The 12,509-nt window shown below is 39.5% G+C and overlaps 1 protein-coding gene across 1 annotated transcript in view; it reads left to right on the forward strand.

Annotated features, from left to right (window-relative positions):
- Positions 1–12,509, forward strand: part of slc1a7a (solute carrier family 1 member 7a) — a 34,426-nt gene that overhangs the window by 16,460 nt on the left and 5,457 nt on the right. The window contains exons 3-8 of the mRNA XM_075482388.1: positions 6,500–6,715; positions 9,409–9,451; positions 10,025–10,256; positions 10,447–10,546; positions 11,275–11,508; positions 12,097–12,291. Of these exons, the coding sequence (XP_075338503.1) occupies positions 6,500–6,715; positions 9,409–9,451; positions 10,025–10,256; positions 10,447–10,546; positions 11,275–11,508; positions 12,097–12,291 (1,020 nt within the window). The remainder of the gene's footprint in view (positions 1–6,499; positions 6,716–9,408; positions 9,452–10,024; positions 10,257–10,446; positions 10,547–11,274; positions 11,509–12,096; positions 12,292–12,509) is intronic.

The raw sequence follows: 12,509 nt of genomic DNA on the forward strand, positions 1-12,509 counted from the left end.
CCAGTCACTTTACCATCATTAAAATTGCACTAATGAAGCTGCACTGTTGTTGCTCTGTATATTGGATACTGTGTATTGTTGTACACTCCGTGTACATTTTATAATCATATATTTTTATTCTTTATTTTTTATTATTATATCCTATGTTACATGTTTGCACCTTACGCCGCAGCAAATTCCTAGTTAGTGAACACTGTTCACTAACAATGGCAATAAAACTAATTCTGATTCTGATGAGCTTTCTTTTCAGTCAGTGTATTACTCTATAGCTCTGTTTTCAGTGAGAGCAAGGGCAGCCAATCAAGCAACGGCAACCGAATAGCGCCAACACCTACCTGCATTTCATCATGAGGTTGCCAGATAAGCTCTGAAACGACGCCAATAAGGGCAAACGACGCATTCTAAACCCAGCATAGTAACATAGCTGTTTCAGAGAGCCTTTTAGGGAGGTTCTGAGCCATTACAGACCCAACCAATTTTTTTGGGCTACATATCACATCACAGAACAAGGATTAATGCCCCATTCAACCATTCTCTATCACCTTTAAATAAAAGTAAGTGCTCCTGATCAGACTTAGACTTAGCTATACAAGACAGCATGAGGGTTACGTTTAGAATCCCAGCTGGGGCTTTTCTGTGTAGAGTTGACATGTTCTCTCCAGCTCCTCCCCATCATCCAAACACATGCCAGTTAGGTTCATTGATAAGTCTAAGATAGTGTGTAGTTTGGTTGTACCCGGCCTCTCGCCCAATGACCGCTGGGATAGGCTCCACTCAGCTTTAGCAGCTTTGCTGGTAATTGGTCTCATTTGAAGGATTAGTTTTACCAGACTATTCCGAAAAGAGATGCCCCTCGGAGGAGATTTCTCTCATAGTCCTTCCCTTTCCGTCATCCCCGTTTAGGACACCAGCAGAATTTCCTAGGCCTTAGATATTTCGCAAGCCACACACCTTCTGAGAATTCTTACACTCAAGTATTATTTCTTTAAACCAAGCAAATCAGTCTGTGTCTAATCAGTCAATTCTCATGAGATTTGGCAATTCAACTATCTTGGAGCACTATAAAAACTAAATGTATATTACTAAGCAAAGTCATTAAGCCATTTCTTTAGATAATGACAAGAAAAAATGTAAATAAGTGGCATGAATTGCTGAAACATGCTGTGCAAACGTAAATGGAAAAACACTATATGAGACATAACCTGAATCCTCTTAGACAACCTTTTTTTGTCATTTCTTTAAATAGTCTTCAGGATCATCTGATCCAACCCTAATTTTGAAGAGATTAATAAACAAAAACTTGGAGCTGGTTCCACAAGAGAAGGGCCTAATGATCGAAGACTCGCCCTCCTGTTCTACTTCTGAAGTCAGATCGAAGCGTTCGTTAGGTATTAATGAACTCAATACTTGGAACAGTTTTTCTGCATCAGCCTGATACGGGATGTTCTAATTTTAGGTATTATTATGAAGGTGAAACAAAACGGTCCAAGAAACTTGTTTTATCTGTGCGTTACAGGACAGATCCTGGCCAAAGATAACTCTAAGGTTTTGCAGTACTAGAAGTAGTACTAGAAGCCAATGTAAAGCAGTATGGTTACTATATAGCTTGTCTGAATTTAGAAGGAATCATCCAAGCCTTTGTGTCTTTAAAACAGTCTGAAAAATTCAGCTGAGTGTCATCTGCATGGCAACAAAATATATGCTATGCTACCTAATGACATTTTCTTAAGGAAGCACATTTTCAAGTCTCTGCAATAGAATGTTGTAGTATGTCCTCTGAATCCTTACTGAAACCCTTCAAACACACCATATTAGAATAGATTAGATTCAACTTTATCGTCATTACACATGTACAGGTACAGAGCAACGAAATGCAGTTTAACATCTAACCTGCAGTGCAGTAAGCAGTGAGTGTGGTTTATATAGGTATATACAGATAGTTTTTATAGCACATGGACAGTATTTGCAGATGAAAATCTATGTAAAGGTGAGACCGTAGATACAGGCGATTGAGCAAAATATACACAATGATTGATTGAGGTGTTGAAAACATATTATACAGATGAATAGACGATTCACAGGAAGTATAGCATGATTTACAATAAAGGAAATTATTAGGTGATGTAAATACAGATAGGGTGAGGATTAAATAGTGCATAAATAATAAACAGTAGCTACCTTCTAACTAAACTAGTGCAATATTCTGTACTTAAAGTCTAAAGTGTGCATGTGCAGAACAGTCCAGTATTACAGTGAGTGATGGTTTTTGGTCAGTGAGGAGTTGAGAGGTGTGGATGAATTGGTATGTAGGGGTCAGTAGTCTTCATTAGTCTGCTGGTCCTTGTCTGGAGGGTTCTGAAGCGCCTGCCCTCGATAGCAGGGAGTGGAGTTCCTATGATGCGCTGGGCAGTTTTCCCCACCCGCTGAAGTCCTTTGCGCTCTGCAACAGAGCAGCTCCCACAGATGTAAAAGTTCACCAGGATGGCTGGAGACAGATGGTTCTTCTTCAGGGTCCTCAGGAAGAAGAGGCGCTGGTGACCTTTCTTTACCAGGCTGGAGGTGTTGGTGGTCCAGAACAGGTCCTCCGAGATATGGGCACCCAGGAACTTGAAGCTGGAGACTTGCTCGACAGCCATCCTGTTGATGTGGATGGGATCATGCGTGCCTTTTCTCTTCTTCCTGAAGTCTACAATTAGCTCCTTGGTTTTGCTGGTGTTAAGGAGCAGATTATTGTCCATGCACCATGTGGCCAGGTGCTGTACCTCTTCCCTGTAGGCTGCCTCATCATTGTTGCTGATGAGGCCAATCACTGGGGTGTCTCTTGATGATGGAGTTGGATCCATGTACAGTTCTGCAGTCGTGGGTGAAGAGGGAGTAGAGGAAAGGACTCAGCACACAGCCTTGTGGCACACCTGTGTTGAGTTTGACAGTAGTAGAGCAGGTGCGGCCTGACCTCACATGCTGTGGTCTGTTGGTCAGAAAGTCCATGATTCAGTTGAAGAGGGAGGTGCTGGTGCCCAGGTCTCTAAGTTTGGTGATTAACTTGGAGGGGATGACAGTGTTGAATGCTGAGCTGAAGTCAGCAAACAGTAACCGTGCATATGTGTCGTTGTTGTCCAGGTGTGTGAGCACAGAGTGCAGTGCAGTGGAAACGGCATCATCTATGCTCCTATTGCTTCGGTAGGCAAACTGCTGCGGGTGCAACATAGGTGGGAGGGAGTTATTCAGGTTGCCCAGGACCAGTCGCTTAAAGCACTTCATGATGATGGGTGTGAGTGCTATCGGGCAGTAGTCGTTGAGGCGAGTCGGTTTGGAATGTTTCGGCAATGGTACGATGGATGTGGTTTTAAAGCATGTTGGCACAGCTGCTTGGGCGAGGGGACAGGTTGAAAATGTCCATGAAGATCCCAGTGAGCTGCTCTGCACATGCCCTAAGCACGCGTCCAGGGATGCCATCTGGTCCAGCAGCCTTGTGTGTGTTGATCCGGCTCAGTGCTGTATGGACATCAGTGGAGGAGAGTGTGAAGGGCTGGTGGTCTGTAGGGGGTGTTGTCTTGGTGGTGGTGTCGCCGTTGTTTCTCTTGAAGCGAGCACAAAAGTTGTTAAGCTCGTTCAGGAAGGAGATGTCATTGGCTGTGGGGGTGGGGTTGCCGGGTTTATAGTCAGTGATGGCCTGGATGCCTTGCCACATGCGTCTGGAGTTGGAGAGACCCTTTATCTTCAGCTTGTAGCAGTGCTTGGCCTTTTTGATGCCCTTCCTGAGGTTTGCTCTGTATGTGCTGAAGGCCTGTGCATCTCCTGTTCTGAAGGAAGTGTTTCAGGCCTTCAGCAGGAGCCGCACCTCCTTGTTCATCCATGGCTTTCGGAGCAAAAGTTTAATTTAGACATGATATGGAGATTGGATGTATGTCTGTAATTGGCTTAAACTTCTTGGTTTTTAATCAACACAAGATTACTTTATTAAAACAAGTAACAAAGTTTATAAATATATCTGCAAACATTGTTCAAAAATGTATTTGCAAACAGCACTTGCGAACGCAACTCAATATGGCACATTGAATAGTATTCACAGATGCAACTGGTGAAGTTTAACCAGCAGAACTATGAGAACAACAATAAGCTTGTGTTCTTCTCATTGTTCTGCTGGTTAAACTAACCCACCGCTCCAAAACGTGTATGTTAGGTTAATTGGTGACTCTAAATTGAACCTAGTAGTGAGTGTGAGCGTGGATGGTTGTTTGTCTCTGTGTGGCCTTGTGCTGGACTGGCGACCCGTCCGGGGTGTACACCGCCTCTCACCCAATGACAGCTGGAATTGTTTCTAAACCCCCCTTGACCAGAGTTGTATTAATATATATATATATATATATATATATATATATATATATATATATATATATATATATATATGAACAAATTGGATTATTTTATGAATAATTATGATTACAATGAATTGAATTCCAATTGGCTTGAATTGGACTTTATTATCTAAGTGCCTTGAGATGACATTTGTATTTGGCGCTATATGAATAAAATGAATTGAAATTGAATTAAGAGGGTATAGAAAATGGATGGATAGTTGGTCTCTATTATTCCTCAACCAGCCTGTCATGTAAACATTTTTTCACTCTGTACCAGCACTGGAACCACCTTGGTTGAAAAATCCCAATTGGTCAACCCCTTGGCAACAACTCTAAAAGGTACCTGGTATTATTCTTGATCTCTTAACAATGGATAATGAGCAGTTCTAGCTTTGTGAGGGGCTTTTCTTATAAGTTACCACACCATATTTTCACACTTAGTGAAATTTGTCTAATTTAGTGGAACACCACATTCTTTCAAGGTTTCCCATTTTAAGGCCAGCAGCTGTGAATTAAACCAAAGAGCCCGCCTCCTCTGACTGAACACCTTCATTTTCAGAGTGGTAACATTGTCAAGTGGCGTATACATCAATACTGTGGCTTAATCTTTGAGATAATCAAGCACTGAGGGAGCACAATGAGGACAGTTGGCCTCTGTTGGCAAATGGCATTAAACAAAATAATACTTTAGAAGATCTTTTACCAAATTGAAATTCATTCTTAAAATATGGCTCAATTCAAAAATGCCATTCCTTCTCAGCTTGTGGAGATTTGCCAATTTTGTTTTTACCAACATCTCTTTTGGACTCTAAACAAAAGAAATGGGAGCCAAATGATGTTTCTTTGTGACAGGCCACAGTCTTCGGTTCCATACTAAGTTGCCTGATATGGGTAAAAATACAGTGGTTCATCTCTTGAGTTATATGCCTTTTTTTGTGATTAAATTATTCATAAATCATTGTTAAGAGGTTTAGCATGTAAAATAAACACTTCCTCTGATAATCATCAAGTACAATTACTGGACTGAAAATTAATTTGAAGAAAAACAGCCAATGTCCAAAGTAAAACTTTACAAAACCTTCAGAAAGTCTTCAGAATTGTTGTGCAAGACCACTTTAAAAGTTCAAAGAAACCCTGGTGAGTGCTGTGAGGGCTGCTGACATAAAGGGTCTGGGGTTATCAGTAATAATAAACAGTGTCATAGAAGAGACCAGCAGACTCTGTACATCCATGCAAACACTTGATGTAAAGAGACCGAGCAAAGATCTCTCCATCATTATTTTTCTTGCTTCACAAACTTAAGTCTTTACATCTTCCACACTTCTCACAAAGGACTTTAGTCAGATTGCAGCTTTGCACGCCGAATGAGGAACAAACAGAGTTGATTAAGCCTTTTCTTCTGTTATTTCTTTAAAATCCCTAAATGTACTGCTAACGTAACTACTTTGTTTTTAGAGCATGAAACATCTGAACAGGAGCACTGTCTAATAGCCCATTCAAATGCAAATTTCACTCCTTTGTTTCTGAGGTAAATAAAGTAAGAACCTTCACTAAAGGATTATCTGGCTTTAAACAGATTCTTTGAATCAATTGGTGCAATCATTTCAAAGCTGCATGATGAGACATTCATTCGAAGCTGGGATGAACAGTTCACTTGTACATGGACAAATGATACCATAATTAAGTCAAATATTTACTCTGAGTCACTAGGTTGTTAGTTTTTTTTTAGGAGTATGTTGAATCTTTAGAAGTAACGTTTTCTCACATGTTTGTAAAGAAAAGAAAAACTTTTATCCTCAGCTTTTATCGACACAACATCTGAATTCATCTTATCTTCCGAATGAGTGGCTTGCTGATAAGTGTACTTGAAGTGCGAATAATTTCTGAGGATCTGTACCACATCCATTCGCTCAACATTTCTAACATGTAATTGAGCATTCGTGTTTTCCCTCATCTCTCTTTTAAAGAAAAAGGATTCAGTTTCCAAGTAGGCAGTTTAAACACTGAACAAAAGCAGCTCTGGAGCAGCATTTGACAGAAGTTCCCGACAGCTACTAACTTTATCCTTCTTTTTCTGTCCTTGTTTCTCTTCCCTATACCGTGTGCATTGCTGTCTCCACTTGCTCTCGACACCCCAGTTTGATGTCTGGTCTAGCCGCCCTGGATGCCAAATGCTCAAGCCGCTTGGGCATCATGACCATTTCTTACTATCTCTGGACCACCTTCGTTGCTGTGGTAGTGGGCATCCTCATGGTGTACATCATCCACCCAGGCGGTGCTGCCCAGAAGGAGGACTCTGACGAGAGCAAGAAGCCAATGACCAGCTCTGCTGATGCTCTCCTGGATCTCATTCGGTAAGATGCCTAAAAGAATATCCAGTGAAATATCCGTGTCATTTGGCTCACATGAAACTGTACATCCTTGTAGGAGAAGGCAGGCGGCTCACATGAGAGGTGTATGACCAATGCCATGGCAACACACTTCCACATGCAGATGAAAATATACACGACATACATTTGCTTGACCTCTATTTCAATATTGTTTTTTAAAGTACAGCGGAAGAAATAAACATTGAACTTTTTTTTCTTTGGATTAACAGTAGTGTTACATAAATGTAAACGTTGCACAATGACAAAGAAGGTATGCAGATATTTGTGTGATTAGACTTTTAACGTTTAAGTTCTGTGTCTTTTTATGAAAAGAAACGCAAATCTTTAAGAATTGACTTAAAGAAAAGGCTTCTTAAAAGAAGAATACAGAATATAACTGTGATGTGAGACTAATTGCTCTGTGAACACTGAAAGATGCTGGAGGTCAGGGAGTAAGCCTGGAACCTTATGTGCCATTGGGTTATTGTGTTAAGCTAATTAGTGCTGTTAAAGACTGGGGCCGTTGAGTTAGAGGTAAACCTGAGACAAGTCTGCCAAAAGCACCATGACAGTGAGCTATGTCAGTCAGTCAATGGACTAAAGTCAACAGCCCGCAAAATGAAGCGGCTAAGGAGGCGATGAGACAGCATCCATCCGCATGAACGGTGGAAAACTATTAAAAGAAACAGTTGGTTTTAAACTTTATGAAAAATAATAATTTCATAGTTATTAATGTATTCACCATTGTGAATGTTATACAGTGTTATATGGATGACTTACTTTGAACAGCAATTTGGGAAAAAAGGGGGAGTGATAAACTGGCCAAGCACTTGAAATCCCACTATGTACTGATCATGTGCAATAGTGAAGCCCCTTCACTCACAGGCTCACTGTGCGTGTGCCTGAGGATGTGTTTTTACAGAACACAGCTGTGCTTTGGATTTATCTCGCAAAGCTTCTTTACAGCCTTCATCTATCATGCGGGAATTCGCCAGCTATATCTGTACACTCACACATGGACCCAAGCATCTGCCGTCATGTGTGTTTGTGTGTATGACCGTGTGCGATAACTGTACATAATGAGTACATTTGAAAATATGCAGTCTTTATCATAAAATCTGAGGTCAGAGTGGTTTCATTACCCTGCTTTTCTCAGTTATAGACACAGGATAAGCTGCTGAATTAGTAAAATAGATGCGCAATACTCACTATTTTCACCCCCTCAGCCGCACTTTATTGTCTCTGGACGGCTTGCCATATATTTCTTAACATTACTTTGTTTAATCCACGAGTTGTAAAACCCAATATGCCATTTTATCTATTTGCATCTGAATCATCTGAAGGTGATTTGAGCTCTGCGTAGGTGTGGGATTTACAGTCAGATCTAATGCAAATGCTGTCCCTGTTGACTGACACTTCTCCCTGTGTAGTTAATGCTGAATATACTTTTTTCTTTCTCTCTGAGGCTGTAGAAAGAAGGCAGCAGTAAGCATTGCTTCATAAGTTTCTCCCATTTTTTTTATTTGACCAATCCTGGTGTTTATACATGTTCTGAAAATAAATAATGAAATTAAAGATTATTTAGGATTGCTTTTAATACCCATTAGTATGATGACACTTTTATCTTATTTTATCTTATTCGATTTTGTTGTATTTTATTGCTTTCACTGTTCTTTTATTGTTTTTATTTGTTTTTACTTATTCTTCTCTTTATTTATTACCTGCTGTAAAGCACTTTGGTACACCGAAAGGATTGGGCTGTATAAATAAAGTACATTTACATTTACATTAAAATTGACAAATAATGAATGAATGAATGAATAAATAAATATGAATAAATGAATACACTTATAAGTGCAGGATCTGCTAACTCTACACAAAACAGAAAGCTTACTTCTATGTGGTGTTTATAAAAAGAAACTTGAGCTATATAGACATTTCACAGCCATTTTCTCTTATATTCTTTGAGTTTGCTGAACAAGATTTCATCTCGCCTTTGTCTCAGAAGTGTTCAGCATCGTTTTTTGTCTGTAAGATTGAGTAACATTTTTCCTTATCTCTTTCTCACTGCTATTATATTCTACATTTCCCTCCATCCTCAGATTTCTTTCAACCCTGTTCCCTCATCCTTGAGCACCTGAGTCCTTTCTGCTGAATTTACCCAAAGCAGGCAGAGCACTTTATATGCTTGGGGCTAACTAAAATATAAGAAGTCCTTTTAAAAAAAGGATTATTAAAGCACATCATCCCATCTGGGCAGCTTTTAATGCATGAATAAGTATGACAATGATTTTCCTCAATCGTCCAGAAAAAAAGATGACTCACAAAGCAGAACTATTTCTATGATGATTCTAATCTAGAAACTAAGTAAAAGCTGTCCTCGCTCTCTGATTTTCATTGTTAATCAATCAATCAACTATCAATGTTAATAACACAAGAAGGAAGTGCACATGATGACAATCAGTACCTTAAAGAAGGAACTTAAGCGGATAATGATTGTGTGAATTTGTTATTTCACTGTCTTTGCTAAAATATGTGTGGCCATGAACTTATTGCTTGCTCCTTGCAAAATATAACTGACCCTTTCAATATCACTTTTATATGTATGAATACACAATGTTTTCACTTTACATAATCAAAAGTTGCGTAATTTACATCTCTCAAATTCTCTTCCCCAGCAACATGTTTCCAGCCAACCTGGTTCAAGCTACATTTCAACAGGTAAGCTAAAATGTTAAAGGCAAAGAGCCACAAAAAGAGAGAGAGAGAAAGAAAAATGTCATGATTATGGAGTAGTGGTTAAAGCAACGGTTCAACATTTGGAGAAATAAATGTCACTGTCCTGGAAGGTGGCCAAAAAAAGGTATAACGAACTAAGAGATTAGCTTAGCTTTGTACAAAAGTTTGAAGCAGAGACAGAGACTGAGTCTTTCCAAAGATTACAAAATAGTATCCCAAAGCTAAATGATGAGCATGTCACATCTAGCTGGTTTCATGAAGGTGCAAGAGAAGGCATTTTTTCCCTGCTTCTACTCTTTATGCTAAGATATATTAAGCTAAATTGAATCTCTCCAGCTTCGTATTTAATGAGGTATCGAGGTAACAAAGGTACAAGAAGCCAAAAAAAGCCATACCTAAATTTAAAGGAAATCAAAAACAACCTGAAAAAGTGTAACTGGTCCTTGCATGGTTCAAACCTCATTATCACATGAGTGGCTGCTACTTCAAGTGTCTTTTTATGTTATCCATGTTACTGCTCTGATGTTAAGTCTTGTACTCTATTTTGGTTTCAAGTATCGAACGCAGAGGGTCTCAGAACTTATCGCCAAACCAACAGTAGCTCAGCTCCTGGATGAAACCACCACACGCAGGGTCTACATCTACGGCATCCAGGATGACAACGGCACAGATGTTCAGAACTTCTCCCTGGATCTCACGCCGCCTCCTGACGTCATCGTGAAAACATCACCTGGTACCAGCGAAGGCATGAACGTGCTGGGGATTGTTATTTTCTCTGCAACTATGGGTAAGGGTTTGCCATGGATCCTGCACACAGTGTGATTCCCAAGACCGAAAACTCACATTACAGCACGCACATTGTTCAATTATTTAATTCAAAGTGTGTTGCACAGCTGTCACTGTTGAAAGATACCACATGCATTCAGCATCATAGATTTCTTTTTCTTTTTTTCTTCGCTTTTTTTACCTCAATCCAGGAATAATGCTGGGAAGAATGGGACCCAATGGAAGCGCTTTGGTCAACTTCTGCCAGAGCGTGAACGAGGCAGTTTTGAAGATTGTTGCCATTGTTATTTGGTAAGAGGATTCGGTTAGAAGTTAACTACACAACGATAAATAAAACAAAATGTATTAGCTGTTTCTGATAATAGTACGCAATTAACAGTTTATGAAAAAGAAAATTTACAAGGATGGGTTTCCATGAAAATATGATCACACATTCAGGATTACAAGAGGATGAATCCACCCGACTACTAAGTATTATTATGAGTTGGATATTTCCATCTCTCTTTTTTTTGTGAATTTGAATAGTTTTCAAGGGAAAATGAGTAAAAGTCTGTTTTCCTTTCATTCAATGGTAAATTTTCATATGTCCACCAATAAGTTCCATACAGTAAGTGTACAGTGTGTTTTTGTGTGATTGGGCAAATGTTAGAATATTACTAAACTATGTTGAAATAGAAAGCATGATAAGAACGTTTATTGTGAACATGTTAACATAAGTTGTGAATGGTCCAGAATTGTCATCTAAGCTTATTTTGGTTCTGCAAAGCACTTTCTCATTCAACCACTTACATAAACACTTATATAGTGCCACGCTGAGCATATCGGGGGACATGTTGTGCTTCAGTGTCTTGCTTAAGGACGTTTTGATTTGTATAGGAACTGGGGATGAAAACACAGATCTTCCGGTTGGAAGACAACCATTCCCACAGGAAGATGACCACTTTACCAAATGAGCTACTGCTGCCCCAGTCAGCACTCAGCTCAAATCACCAAAGTGATTGTCCTTGTGTCACTTTCAGGTATTTCCCCTTCGGCATTGTGTTCCTGGTTGCTGGGAAGATCTTGGAGATGGACGACCCTTCAGCCATGGGGAAGAAGTTGGGCTTTTACGCCATCACTGTAGTAATGGGCTTAGTGCTGCATGGTCTATTCATCCTCCCATCTATGTACTTCTTCATCACAAAGAAGAGTCCCATAGTTTATATCAGAGGCATTCTACAGGCCCTGCTTATTTCCTTGGCCACCTCCTCCAGGTAAAAAGAAAATCCTACTCAGCCCAGTATATATAAACACTGCATAGGGTTTATAGTTCTATACAATGTGTTTTATTTACTCCTCCCTGTCATATGGATTATAGTTTTCTTGAATGTAACCAAGTCCCAACATGTGGTGGAGTACAAGTTATATTATCAATGACAGTATTAATATGCAGTGCCTTGAAGGCCTGAAAGAATTCCCCATAAATGCACAGCCCTCCTAAAAATACAATGGTCCTTTTCATATATTCAGTGTTTATTTTAGAAAGTTTACCAACAGCTATCATTTAATAAAAAATAATCTTCAACTTATGGTTCAACAAAAACAACTCGTAAAAGAGTTCATATCTTAGTTTTAAAGCTATTTTGTGAGTGTAAATGGTTTGGTTTGTGAAAAGAATCTTCAAGGAAAGAAATGTTTTCAGAACTCACTCTGATCCGACTCCACCACCATAGCCACTATAGCCATCTTTTATATCATGATTGCAAATAGCAAGTTCTTTTCAAAAAAGTATATTACCTGTAGCCTCACAGCTATTATTTCCATCCTTGTGACCTTTTATTTTTGATCTTTTCATGCTGCAGCTCTGCTACTCTGCCTATCACCTTTAAGTGCCTCCTCGAGAACAACCACATTGACAGACGCATCATCCGCTTCGTGCTGCCAGTCGGCGCCACTATCAATATGGACGGTACTGCACTCTATGAGGCAGTGGCAGCCATCTTCATTGCCCAAGTCAATAATTATGAGCTTGACTTTGGGCAGATCATCACCATCAGGTAAGGTGCAGGCTAATAAAACCAATATTTCATTCTTTAGGATTAATAAAAGCACATGTCAGCGGTTTGAAAAAAAGAGGTCAGCAAACATGAGTGGGAACAGCAAAAGTTCAGAGCAGCAGTTTCTAATATTTTACTGAACCATGTGAAAACTGAAAAAAAAAAAAACAAGGGGCAGTGTTTGAAGTACTTTTATACAACAAATTCAGTGCAACCAT

Source organism: Odontesthes bonariensis, chromosome 14, assembly GCF_027942865.1.
Source record: "Odontesthes bonariensis isolate fOdoBon6 chromosome 14, fOdoBon6.hap1, whole genome shotgun sequence".
In the NCBI taxonomy this organism is placed as follows: domain Eukaryota; kingdom Metazoa; phylum Chordata; class Actinopteri; order Atheriniformes; family Atherinopsidae; genus Odontesthes; species Odontesthes bonariensis.